The sequence below is a fragment of the Pomacea canaliculata genome, linkage group LG1, assembly GCF_003073045.1.
Source record: "Pomacea canaliculata isolate SZHN2017 linkage group LG1, ASM307304v1, whole genome shotgun sequence".
Taxonomy (NCBI): Eukaryota; Metazoa; Mollusca; class Gastropoda; order Architaenioglossa; family Ampullariidae; genus Pomacea; species Pomacea canaliculata.
In genome coordinates, this window is record NC_037590.1 from 9,646,867 (window position 1) to 9,660,362 (window position 13,496).

The 13,496-nt window shown below is 43.2% G+C and overlaps 1 protein-coding gene across 1 annotated transcript in view; it reads right to left on the reverse strand.

Moving 5' to 3' along the window:
* LOC112565972 overlaps positions 1-11,346 on the reverse strand; it is a 53,934-nt gene extending 42,588 nt beyond the window's left edge. Inside the window, exon 1 of the mRNA XM_025241878.1 lies at positions 10,578-11,346. Coding sequence (XP_025097663.1) covers positions 10,578-11,055 — 478 coding nt within the window. The 5' untranslated portion in view covers positions 11,056-11,346. The remainder of the gene's footprint in view (positions 1-10,577) is intronic.
* Between the last annotated feature and the right edge of the window lie 2,150 nt (positions 11,347-13,496).

Genomic DNA, 13,496 nt, shown 5'->3' on the forward strand with positions numbered 1-13,496 from the left:
AGTACCATTTAGGTTTGCCCACGGATCTCTAACAACAACAAACAACAAAAAAAGACAGTATTTTGTCTTGTCTCTTTCGCTCTGCGCCATAAAACAAAGCATCAAATGTTTTTCTTCTTTTTCCATTTCTGGCATACACGCGATGTAAAACCACAATTTCAAGGAAAACAGAATGCTTTCTCCTCCCACCAAAATCTCATTCCATGACCAAACATGCATGCGCGCGCGCACACACACACATACAGCTGTGTTGAAAATATTTATCTTATCATATGGTCGGAAGAAAATGGTTGCTAGAAAGGACGTTAATGAGAAAAGCAGAATGTTTCGTCGGCTTCCGTCTTGGCCCGTCGTCTTTTATTACTTCCAGATGTTTCTAAACGAATCTTACGGTTTAAAAGCGTTCCCCGACTCGGCTGGCACTCGGAAACACAAGGAACATGACGCACGGAGGCGGGCGTACACGTCTCCACGCGCTGCGACTGCGGTTCCCGATGTAGGTACCCGCTGCGCTTCAGCCAGAAACCCGAGGCGGAGCTCACCAACCCATATTTTATTTCCTTTGGCGTGAAGGATGTACACCATGGCTCGAGATGGCTGAAGTCGCACCGGTTTGCTGCTACAAATAATTCGCTGTGCAATAATCCCCACTCTGAGTGCAGAGTCATGCACAACGGTCATTGCAGTCGACTGTTGAATCGCAAAGCGGTGAGAGAGAGAAAGAATGGAAGAAAGAAATTAAGGACAGACTATTTTTTTTCATTGCTTTAATTTTGACACCAATCTAAAGATCTCTTTTCTAACATATTTTTGGGTGTATGGGGTGGTGTACTTGCGTGCGGCGTTCGTGCGTTAGGGAGTGTGTCTGTACCTGTACGCATGCACGTGCGTAAAGATATTAATTTCTACATCAGTCTATAAATCTTTCTCAGCACCTGTGTTTTGTGGAGAGCATAACCTAAGCACATAATCAGAGGGCTCTGAGCAAAGCTAAAGACATCCACTGCACTTAGTATAACGAGCGTGGATAGCTAGTTACACTAACTGCAGCGATTAGTCGTAGATTTTCTGCTCAGCAACGTTGACGACTTTTAAAAATGACTCATCACACCCACACAGCAAATCTTTTGAGGCTCACTAATTTCTCCACGCAGGAAGTGCTGCTTTCAATTTCTTCAGGTGGGAAAATGTGTCAGAAATAAGTTCCTCCCAGGTGTATGCTGCAGCCATTTCCATCCGACTCAAGCCAGAACACAACTCTTTCTGGTTTCGCAGACTGGTGATGGCGGCTCGGTGAGTGCGCGAGAAAGTAACTGTGAAAAAATGGAAGAAAGAATAGAAATAAGGTTTCTAATACATTTATTTTTCTTTTTTTTGGTATTCATCCGTTAGCTTCCTCATCACAGCCTCTGGCGGGCGCTGAATGCTGTAGCAGGTCCAGGTTGGGCAAGTCGAGACTACAGCGTCTGCCGAGATTTAAGATGTTGCCCAGAGTCGGCAGCAGCAGGCTTTTGTAAATATTGCACGCGCGGTGACCGGACACCGCCAACGACTCTCAACAAAGGTAAACATACTGTTCGCAGATCCTGCCAGCCTTCTCGCTTCTCAGTCGATATTTTAAAACTCGTGTTCCATCGAGAAGCGGTAACTGGCCATAACTCATTCATGTCAGGCATGCAACGACCCCCTCATGGCTCCGGCTGTCGTGCTCTGCCTGGCCGACTCCGGGCTAGTTCGAAATGAGAAGATTAAGAACTTTACAAACTCTTAGAAAACAATTATAACTATACTTTCGGTAAGATAATACAGGAAGAAAAGTTTGGTCCTCTGGCATGACAATAATTTTTCCATCTTAATTGTTGTTTTTGTTGTTGTTTTTAATTATCATTACCGATTCGACTATGCAGTAAAATACAGTAACTCATATACATGTTGGAGAGTTGACCTGATCCAGTGTTCTGCAGGTGTTTCTCAAGTAGTTCCACCTATCAAACAACTACCCGTCAGCTGACGTCATCAATAGTTGCACCCACAATGGCGGAAAAGGTCGTCTTGTCCGATGTGCTCAGCAGACGATGCTAAAGCAGCCTCTAAGCTGGCATTTCCCTCAGCTGCTCCGACCGAGCGCAATGTTCAAACACCGTGCACTTGCGCAGGAAAATAAACAGTGTGGAGGGCGTGCTGAAAGGTTAGAGTTCAAAACCTCGTCAAACTATTTGACTGCACGCTTCTTCAGAAGCGCAATTGAATATTTCGTGCTCTGAAGACCATTCTCTTACTTAACTATCCTTGCACATCCCCAAAATAAAAAAAAAAAATCATTCCTGCGATTCCTGTATCGACTCAGCAGGTATTTCCCCAATTCTGATGAGACAGAGGCGCTTCTCCCCCAATATCGCCTGCTTGCTGTGTGCATGTTTACAACTTCACACACACACGCCCTAGTTCCGCTATTTACCACGGCAAAGGAAGGGAGAGGTAAAAACTAAATAAATGCTCTCCTTCCCTTTCTCCCGTTACCTTTCTTCCACAGACACAAAAGCAGAACATTCGATAAAGACCAAAGGAAAAAAGAATTAATAGCTCCCACCAAAAACATAAAACTTTTCACTTTGTTTTTGTTTAAAAAAAAAACTATATTTCAATCAACTTTATTTCAAGGAAGTACATTCTCAACTAAAATGCGTTAGATGTCTTTCTGGGAAACCAATTCTTAAGAAAATATAGCCCCGGCAACACCAGCAGCTTGTAGTGTTCTGTGAGAGAGGGGAACCCTTAAACTTTTTTTTTTTTTAAATGAGGCAAACCAACTTCCACTGATAAGATCTTTAGATCGCAGTAAATTGGATGTTATGCCCTGTCTTCACTTTTACTCTCCCTTCCAGTCCTTTTCCTCCCTCGTTTATCTTGGGAAACGACCACCCCTTTACAACATCGCTATTTACAATAGGCTGGTTGATGGTGTTTATAAACACAAGAAGCTAGACAAACCGCTCCCTGTCGTAGTATACTCCTTTCAGTTCTCTCGGCGAGCGTTTTAGCAGGGCAGCAATAAACAGCAAAACCCAAAATACGGGTGGAACAACGGCTGCTGCTGCTGACACAGCAGACAGCAAAGAAGATGGCGAGTTCGCATTCTGAACCTAACAATGTCAGCGTGTTTTTGTGTTTATTTCTTTTGTTTGTCTGCACTGCTCTCTCATCAAGAACGCGGGAGCGCTAACTAAAGTATCGGGTGAAGGGAGGAGGGTAGGAATGACAATCAGTTTCAGCTTCGTTTCCTAAAGCAGTCGGTCGACTTCATTTGGACCAACTTGTCGATTCTTTCCCATCACACGCTCCCTAGTCTTCTCCCATCGCCCCCCTGATTGTTTTAACACGCCCAGCTGTCCGCCCAGCCACTCGCTTCCAGCTGACTTCTTGTCCTCTGTGTTCCCTCTCTCCCCCACACAGTGAACAGCTTATTCCGACTGATTTCCTGCAGTCCTTCTGGTCACGATTGTGAGTTGATGTTTTATGCCGTGTCAACAAGAACGGACATACGACAGGGAATTCTGGTCAAAGACGGGCCGGCCAATGGCCACCAAAGCAATGCAACAAAATATTTACAAACTCGGTGTGTGGTGTGGCGCTGCTTTTGTGTACTATCCTCTGTGAAAATAGAACATCGCCCATTGAAAAAAAAGTGTTCTTCTACCCGAGGTTCAGAGCATTAGCCCATATTTAACAGTGACTTGGTCACAGATAAGTGTGGTTCGCAAGCTTACCCCAACCCAAACTACTTTTCACTGTCTCTGAGGCGAAGGAAGCGACTTAACAATCGGACATTGTCACCTACTGACAGGTCAATGCCCAGTCCTCATTAATATTCCCGTGACTTCTGGAAAAGGCTGCCAGAAGAACTGAGTTCTTCCACGAACTAGAGAACAGGCAAGAAAGGAGCCATTTGTACTCCCTTCAAACTCGGTTTCGTGGACTAATAACGCCACATGCTTCGTTGGTTAAAATTAAAAGGGAAAGGAGGTGGGAATGGGGCACGAAGGCAAACGGATCACCAACCAAATGAAACTTGCACATCGCTGTTTACACATCAGAACTTGCATATTTATAACCAGAAAGAGGTTGATAAAGTAGTATCGACGAATGACTAAAAGCCGAGAAGACATAGGATCTTGGTCCAAGAAATAAAGAAGACGGTGTTGTAGAGATCTTGCGCCACACTACACTAACCCCCGAGGACAGCCAGCCCAAAGAACAAGTATTAGCAGTCCCACAGAGGAACTTGGCCAACCCACAGCTAAAGCACATGCGACTATTTCCATTCCATCCCAGAAAGTTTCCGGACTTTGGTGGCCATCAGTGCTGTGGTTTGTGTAAGCCGTTCTGCAATAACCAGCAGCAATAATCGTGGCTAATGGTCCGCAGCGGAGCGTGGTCCCTCCCACTGTCCCAATCCGATTACAGTCCCTCCAGTATGTGAACAAAGCTAATCAAGAAGTGGTCGAAAGAGCTCAGTCGTTACTATAATGACTGTAGACTACTTCTCCCGGATGCGGTAAGACCATGCTGGTAATCGTCTCAGTTTGGCTCGGTGAACCCTGACCTTTCCTGCTGCCTTTATGCCAGACAGGTTTCTATCAATAATGTTCAAAATACCTTCCCCGTTGTGAAGTAGCTCAATGTTCACAATGTTCATTTTTGGACAAGGGCAAAAGCACCAAATTCTTTGCAAGGTCGAGAACAAGCAAGAAGAAAAGTGAGTTAATATTTTCGCCCCTCTATACAATATCTTGGCCTAATATTGTGGAATGTTGTTTTGGTTATACCGCAAGTATTGTTGAGTACCTAACAAACACAAAAGTTCTGTTCGTCTCTTTCAACACATATGTGTGTGAGAGAAAAAAAATAAACCCGAGTTCTCTCTTTCTGTCTGTCACACACGGAGGGAGAAAAAAGCGAGAATGAACAAAGGGAGAAAGTGGGAAGGGAGGGAGGGACAGCCGGTCTATTTCTGTCAGGAGAAAGGGAACCTCCCTCTTCATTCCTGCCAGAAAGCAAAAGCTTTATGAGCATGTCCTGACGAATCGATGAAGCCTTTGGCCCTTCATAACGGCATGCCCTAAATAATGATCCATCCGCCTTTCAACTCCACAACGAGCAGTGCGGGTCTTTTTGTTTGAAGAGCACGCCGAGGACACGCGTCACATGCTATTTTGTAATTAAGAGGCGAATTAATCTCCATCGGGTCACAATATTTCGTCACGCAAATTTTCTTAGGCAACCAGCTTGCCAGTTATTCATAAAGGTCTGCACGGATGTTGACCGAGGGAACAGACCGGTGGGTGGGGTGGGTGGGTAATGAAGTCGATGGCTAGTTTTTAACGCAAAAGAGTTCTAATGTTTCCATGTCTGTAAAGTGCTTCTCCCCCTCCTCCACCGCTACCCGGGAACTGCATCTTGATTAAATAACTTCGTGCGAAATTTTATTTTTTAAGAAAATATCCTTATTCTCAAGCTCTCCCATTTCAACATTTAAAGCGTTTCAGGAGAGAGAGAGAATGTTGATTTTTAAAATTTATGAGAGGACATTAATCAGCAGCAAACGATTCGCGGTCAGTTCCAGAGGAATCAAGCTTGAGTAAATGTGATGAAGACTGCTGGTGTGTGCAGAACAAACAGCTTGTAACACCAACACAAGGCGTACATACAGTTCGCGATGTTGAATAATTCAGCGAGCTAAGGTACAAACTGTCAAATCTTTTTACATAAAATCACGGTGTTCTAACGAGTTCTCGAGTGATTATAGTATGAAGTGTGGTGCTGTTACAAGCAAGAAGAAGAGAAGAAGAAAAAAAATGAAAAGAAGACTGAGTTGGTAAAGTAGACGGCTTGTGTGTGCGTGCATCCGTGCACCTGTGGGCGCGCAAAAGCCTGAACAAATGTGAAAGGGAAACCATGTCGGTCCTTTGAACGGCTGATCCCTCTGACTATATTGATAATGAGCTGTCTTACAAGCGATTTTCTACGCAGTTAATAACAAACGCTTCGATTCCCATTACCACGTTAGTTCTGGCCAGACTGCCTCGGAACACAGGCATTTGGCTTTCCTAGACTCCATTTCCCTACTTCCTCAGCTTGAAAGACGAAAGGCCTTACTCTTGATTAAAAAGAAAAAAGAAAAAAAAATTCCCTTGATAAGAAAACAGTGAGTCATGTTGCAACGTGCAGGGCTAGAAGGGGGAGGAGGGGAAACTCGTGTAATAACGCACTTGGCCATGCATGCCCATTGCATGATCACTAGCATTTGTGGTAAGCTTCCCTTCGATATAAAATTACCTCCTTTTGAAGTATTTTTCCGAGTTAATGGATTTTTATAGTGGTGGTGGTAGGGGTGGATTAGCTGTGTCTCGTTCAAAAAGATGTTTAGCTCCTGCAAATAACCCTATTTCATGATGAAGTCTGCATCAACGCGAAGAGAAGGCATATCCTGCACACTGTAGTTCCAAGGAACAAGTCGGTCTGTAATTGTTGAGGACAGTCAGAGGTGGGAGGCTTGAGATTGGCCAAGCCTGGCAGAGAGAGAGAGAACGGGGTGGAGATGTTTCTGCCGGTTCTTTACAATTCATCTTTTCACTGCTTTCTTTCTGCCTCGCCAGTGGACACTGCTCCACACCCCTACCTCGCTCATACCTCCACCCCTCTGCTCTCCAGATCGAGGATGGAGAGAGGGAGCTGCTGGAGTTCGCCGACTTCAACACGAGGAGAGCGCTTCCGTTACAGTTCGTTGCGAAACATGCACTTCTGCACAGCAGGTCTTGAAGCAGTCGTTTCTCGTGAAAGTATCGTTCTTGTGAGTGCAGCATCGATCTTTCTCTTTACACTCATCCTCTCTCAGGGAGGCGTTCTGTTCAAAGACCACAAACCACACGAAGACGATGTCTAGGATGGGTTACATCAGTTGTTTATATTTTCCTCCATACAGAACCTTTCACTATGACATCTTTGATTACGAATGTTATAGGCACTGTTATAGAGCTGGGAAAAAACATGCCAGTTCAACCCTGAACCTGAAATGAGTTCTCTTCCTATGAGGATTAATTGCAACCAAGCAAAAACACAGTTCTTGTAATTTTTTACCTTAAAAAAATTGACAATAATATGAAATGCACATGTACTTTTTAATACATCTCTACTTCTGTTCACAACAGAGATGTAAAAAAAAAAAATTCCTTCGATGCCAGCTCTCATACGCTCCTTGTTTTCAACTATATTAAAAATGTTCTCTGCGTTTCATGGGTGGAGAATTCAGAAAATTTGAAACAGGGCCTAAACAAAGAGTGTAACGCTTTCAAGAATTCCTTGCAGCATGTGGGGAGAGGAGTGACGAAAGAACTAACTGCCAAGTCAATCCTGTGAACTGTTGCCCAATTATTTTTTTTAAACCCGTGGTAGAAGCTTGTGCCCATAAACCTGCGTTTAGCCAGCACTTGTTATGAGGATGGAGAGATACTTGTTCGTTTTAAAGAACGGCTATAGTTGGGATGTCAGCACCTAGCCAGTAATTAGATTAAGCTGCAGGGAAACAATGGCGACACTTGTTTTTTAGAATCACATTGACTTGAACATAGATGTCGCGACTACAACCTTACTGAGTCGCTCCCGTGGCGATATATAAATAAACTCCATGGTCTACGAGTGCCGAGCACTGCCTTTTTTCGGGTCCCCCACGACATCAGCTGTAAAACTGTCGCAGGACCACGAGGTGACAGCCGCGCTCCAGTCAGGGCAATCAATGTTCCCCCCTGCTGAGCGCCTGAACGTGGCGAGCCAACACTTGTCCACTATGCCAAGGGTCGCGGCCAACCCAAACTTTGTCCATGAAGATGTCTCGTCATGGTAGTTCGCATTTAAACTGGATGAGACTCTCCTCCCACACACAAACCTGTGTAAGCTGTTTCAAGATGTTTGATGAAGCCACTAAACTATTAAGCCTTCTACAAATTATGAAAGGATTTAATGATTCTTACAATCTGAAAATTAAATAAACTTCACAGTGAACGGTACCAGGCATGTTCCTTACACATATGTAAAATTTAGACAAATTTAATCTCAGTAGCATTCAACCCACTTTAATAATTTAAACCAGGACCTTTTCAAGCACACCTGCAGCCAAGCACAAAAGGACACTGTACTCGCGTGCGGCCCTCATGACAACACAAATGCGGCCCTCGGGGACCCTCGGTTTGACACGCCCGAGTTGAACAATTTTTTTTTTCCACTGCCATTACTTTATCAACCAGTAACTTTATCATGACTCTTAAACCTGAATCAAAGATGACGCTCAAAATGTAAAGTTTTTTGTTCACTCCCAACATTATTTTTGGTGATTTTTGTACTAAAAATTGTGTTGTCCCACTACTTAATAAACACAAAATTGTTAGTTATTTAAGAAAAAGAACAAATGAAGAGTTAACAATATCAATGCAAAGCAATGCAGCTGACCTTTGATGTTTGTATTCTACGGGAAAGGAATTTGATGATAATAAAAGTAACCTGTTCATTTTTTTCCAGTCTCAATGCTGTAATTTTGACAAGGTATAAAAAATGTGGACCAAAATAAATAAATAAAGTGTACATCATTAATTAGTCCAGTATAATACCAGGTACCTGCTAAAAGAACAGCAGTGACATAGGAACCAGGGGGGCAAGAATGCGGTCATTCACAGTCAGCATAAAGTTTGCCCCCCCAAAGTCGAGCATCTTCCTACTCCCATGAACAGAGCTCTTCTAATTTAACATCAAACACCCATCTAGGCTGCAATGTATCTCTGTGTCATCCAGCTTAGTTGACAGAGGCCCCTTAATTGTAGGTCAAGCTTGTACAACTAGCTTACACCAGAAACTGCAATGTGTGTGCCAAGGCATCAACGCACCTGAGATCACTTAGGGAGTAAAATCCACCCAGCAAGAGCATTCAAACACGAATAATCCTTCCATCCTGCCTGAGAGGAGGAAACCACCCAGACAGCTCTTCAAAAGCAGTCTAAAGCACACAAACTATTTTCCCCAATCCATTAAGTATGCAATGTAAACTGTTGAATTAAATGCAAACTAAGAGTAAAGAGGAAATTGAGAAATGAATGGTTCAGTATTATTTTGACTGCATGAACAAGCATTTTAAGAGCACTTTGGTTTAAGACAGTTTTGCAAAATGACAGCAATGTGATAAATATTATTAATACTTCTGCAATACACTCTGTAATTAAGACAGCAAACCAAGAGACTAAAATTAAAAAGAACAAATGTTGATTTTAAACTTCTATCAAAACATAATATTTCTGCAATATTTTTGAAAATTGATAAATTATATAGTAGACAAAAAATGTCCTTTTGAGTCCAAAAGGTAAGAGGCTCAATGCAGGAATGCATCTGTGTATGTAACTGACTTGATAAGTTCTTAATAACAGACTGACAAAATAACATGCATCTTTAGTCTTTAAAAAGTGCTACAGAATATGACATTTTTAACATGAAAACTCTCTCTCCTGGGCGAAAGTGCTCTCATTTGAAAGTCTATCAAAAAACTTCTATCAGTTTCTCACAAATGTTAACAGTAGAAATTTTCCAGGATTTCCACCTTTAAAATCAAGCATTGATAAATCGCAAAGAAACATTTCTGACGATTTCTCAGGTTATTTATCTCCGTCTGGTGCGGAAAGGTGAAGCATGGTTTCCAACCTGCCCTTTCGAAGTCTCGAGATTATCATTGCACAGATATCGCTCATCTGTCGGTGGGCATCACTGCTCGCCGAGGGTTCCGCTGACAACAAGCAGGCGGCGCTACATTCATTCTGCTCTCAAGTTCCACAAGTCGCGTGCAAAACTCGTTCGCTCGAGAAAGCCGGAGATCGTGCTACTTCCCATCAAACGAGGTAACCTTAGCAACCGCTAAAAAAGCCTTCAAAAAGAATACATGCGCCAGATTAACTGCGTTATACGATTCGTCTTCGTCCTAGGATATGACAGCTTCTGGACTTACAGAAACCCCTCTCCAACCCCAAAAATCGTCGCAGAAAACTGCCATAAAATACAATCGGTAAATGAAAACTCGGGTAACAAAGGAATATGCATAGAGTATAAATATTTTTTTATTATCGAATGGTGTATCTTACCACATCTAACAGCCTTCTTCCCATCAAACGTGTTTCCCCTATTCATTCTGCAACTATGCATTTCTGTCAACACGTCGTAACAGTTAAATGCTTGCATCGAACTGGGTGCTTGATAAATCATGAGTGTAATTAATTAACAGTGGTTCAGCTGAAACCACTATTTGAGAAAATTGGATTTTCCTTTGTGTTCTAGGGGATTACTTAACACTCTCAAAAGCAGATTAAGTCTCCACCTTACAATACAGTCAAAATAAGTACATAAATAATTAACCTTAATATGTTAATTGTTACAATTTGAACGTTGACTTTAATGCAGCCTCAATGACACAATTTTGTGCTAATTCCACACACACACACGCCTCTATGCTCTATTCAGTCTATTGCGACCAAAAGTTCATCACTTACCTATCCGATCAATTGTATAGTTGCTGGGTGGTTTCAACACCCTTCTCCCCCAGGCCGACCGTAGATTTTCTAAGTGAATATCGTCGCCTCCAACAAGCACAGTGCACGGCTCCACAAACCCTAGGTACTCCAATTGCTTGATACTTTCGATCAAGGCAGGGTTCCAGTAGCACGTCTTGTTTTGTTGTTTGAAATCTTCCAATATTTCCTTCCCATTACACTGGGCAGTGGTGCTGGACTGCGCTGTGGTCACCACCACCGAGGCTTGTTTTGGTAAAGTACTCCCTGATCCGCTGGCAAATCCACCACCACCACCACTATGATCATTACTCACACCGCTAGTCACAACCGCAGCACCACAGTCAAACTTTGCCGCCTGCTTCTTCTGCGGCAGCAGCACGATGGCTAAGCACTTGGACGTCACAGCAAGATTTCGAGCCGTTGGCCGTCTGTCTTCTTTGTTTTGACGCAGCGACATCGCGCCCAAAAACTCTGGCTTTTGTTAACGAACGCGAGGACAAGGGGCTGCGCGCGCGCCTCCCGTTTGAAATCGCTTCACATGTTCAACTGCCAACAGTTTGCCTCGCTCTTCTCTCTTCCCCTATCGCTCGCCTGTGTGCTACGGGCAGGAGACGCGGCGCATAGCACTACTGGCTGCTGTCGATCGTCACTTCACCTGCCCACTCTCCGCGAGGCTACACACACACACGCACGCACACACGAGGCCGACTCATTGCATCTCCACGCTCTACGCGACGCCAGCAACCACACCATGATAAGGGGGCCGGTCAGGGAAAGGTAATTCTCTCGCTCTTTCCTCTACAAGGCGTGACTGATCAAGGTTTTACTCAATGGAGAGTGTCAGCATTCTTACAACAACGAGAATCAAAAGACCGCTCTGTTTTACAGGTTAACCCTAGTGCATTTTTGTTCTTAATAATAGGATTTAGTTTATTTTTAGTAAATAAGCTCAAAATGTACAAAGAATGCATGTGGGATACAATCCTGCATACATCGTTGTTCTCGTCTGCTACTCGAAAAGTAGACAAAAATTACCCACAACAAAGGAGAGCTCACATGACGTAATACACTATTCAAGACTCGTGCAAATTGCCATAGAGACAGCTCATCGAAAGTTTAGCCGCAAAGTCTTGTGATCAGAGCAAGATGGAAAAGTTGAGCTTGAACGATTGGAACAACGAACCAACGCGGCTGTCAGGACATGTAAGCTCTGATTATTAATTAACACTATGAAACAGAAGCGTCACTAGATAAATGACCATATTAGATGAATGTTAAGAACTTTTAATGGAAAACACACACCTTATACATGTTAACTGACAGCAGCATTGGAAATGCAATCAAAACTAGTATATAAGTTACAGACTTATCACAGAGAGAGTTTTGTACACACAAAATTCAAAATAAGTGGAGAAGATTTAGGTACCCTGCTTTACCTTTCATTTGTTTTGTGGAGAATTGTCTATCATTGTTATAATGATGCTTTTCAAAAAGTCAACCAAATACAACATTTCATTTAAGAATTTTTTTATCTCTTGTCCAGTCATAAACTTCATATTTCTTCCAATTATTGGTTCCTTGATGCAATCAATAATTCATGACTATCACTATATTTAACTGACCCGAAAGTGGGAAAGAACGTAAAAAACATGTACATGTACTCATGATCTGTTATTCTGTTCTTAAATATTTCAAGAGTTTGCAAGCTTACACTATTAACTGATCGATGTCTCAAATTGTATTTCCACTTATTCCTTATAGGCACTCAAGCGAGGTCTCAGTGTCTTCAGCTGTGCACTTGAGTTCAACGGCATCTAAAACCTTATTCACTGACTAAGCACCTACTGTACAATGCTTCTAAAATTTTGAAGATATTCTCATAAAGCACTTTTTGTCATATTTTAAATAAGTTTATTACATCTCAAGTACTAGCATTGTTTTACCATGAAAATAAAATAATAATATAAAATTAATTTAGTAATTCAATCTTGGCGTAAAAGCAGTGTAGTGGACGCCAAACAGCCGATGTAGCGATGCAGGATATCAAACAGCTGGTGCAGTAGTACATAAAATGAGCAGATATAGGCTTTATTTAGCTGCGCGTTTATTCTCTCTCACACACACATGCACAGACATCGGACTCGGTGGTGTCGTCCGAAACAATTTTGGAGACGCAGCCTTAAACAGAAATCGAAGGTCTTGAGTCTTGGGACGGCTAGAGGACAGCGGTATGCCTCGCCTCCCGTCTCCATCGGGACACGTAGCCACGCAGCCTTCTGGAACCGTTCATAACGAGATGCGAGATATTTGTAACCATAGCAGCAGCTGAGCAGCAGCCATAACCCTCTACGTTCACGGTCCGCACGGACACGAACGCCGCTCCATCTTGGCCCGACCCTAGTTAAGACGCTGACCCACAGCCGGAAAGGGAGAAACGAAAACTGTGCAGTCCGACAAGAAGAAATGGGGTCAAGGCAGAGGTCAAGACAGACATTGGAAAAGCAATAGGTGACATACTCTCAGTGCAGATTTTCCCCTCCCCTACCCGCATGGTTGAAAAAAGAATGCGTTGCTAACTGCCAGAATGGTCGTGCTCACGCGATGTTTTTTTCTCCTCCCCACCCCACTATCTCCCTCCCTGGCACTTGGGTTCAACACTGACCCCTGCCTCACCTTCATCGGGCAGCACAGGTTTATGCCTGTTAAAGAACTCACTGCCAGGCGTCCTGACCTGCACTGTACTGCACTCTGTATGAGAAGCGCGTTTCCTTTCCTTTTCATGCACGACAAAGGCGCGATCTGAACACATGCCTAATGCGTTGCACTCTCTATAGTGTATGCGCATTGTGGAATCGTCGATTCTGGCCTAAAATAATGTTACTTTTCTTCCCGCAGGTT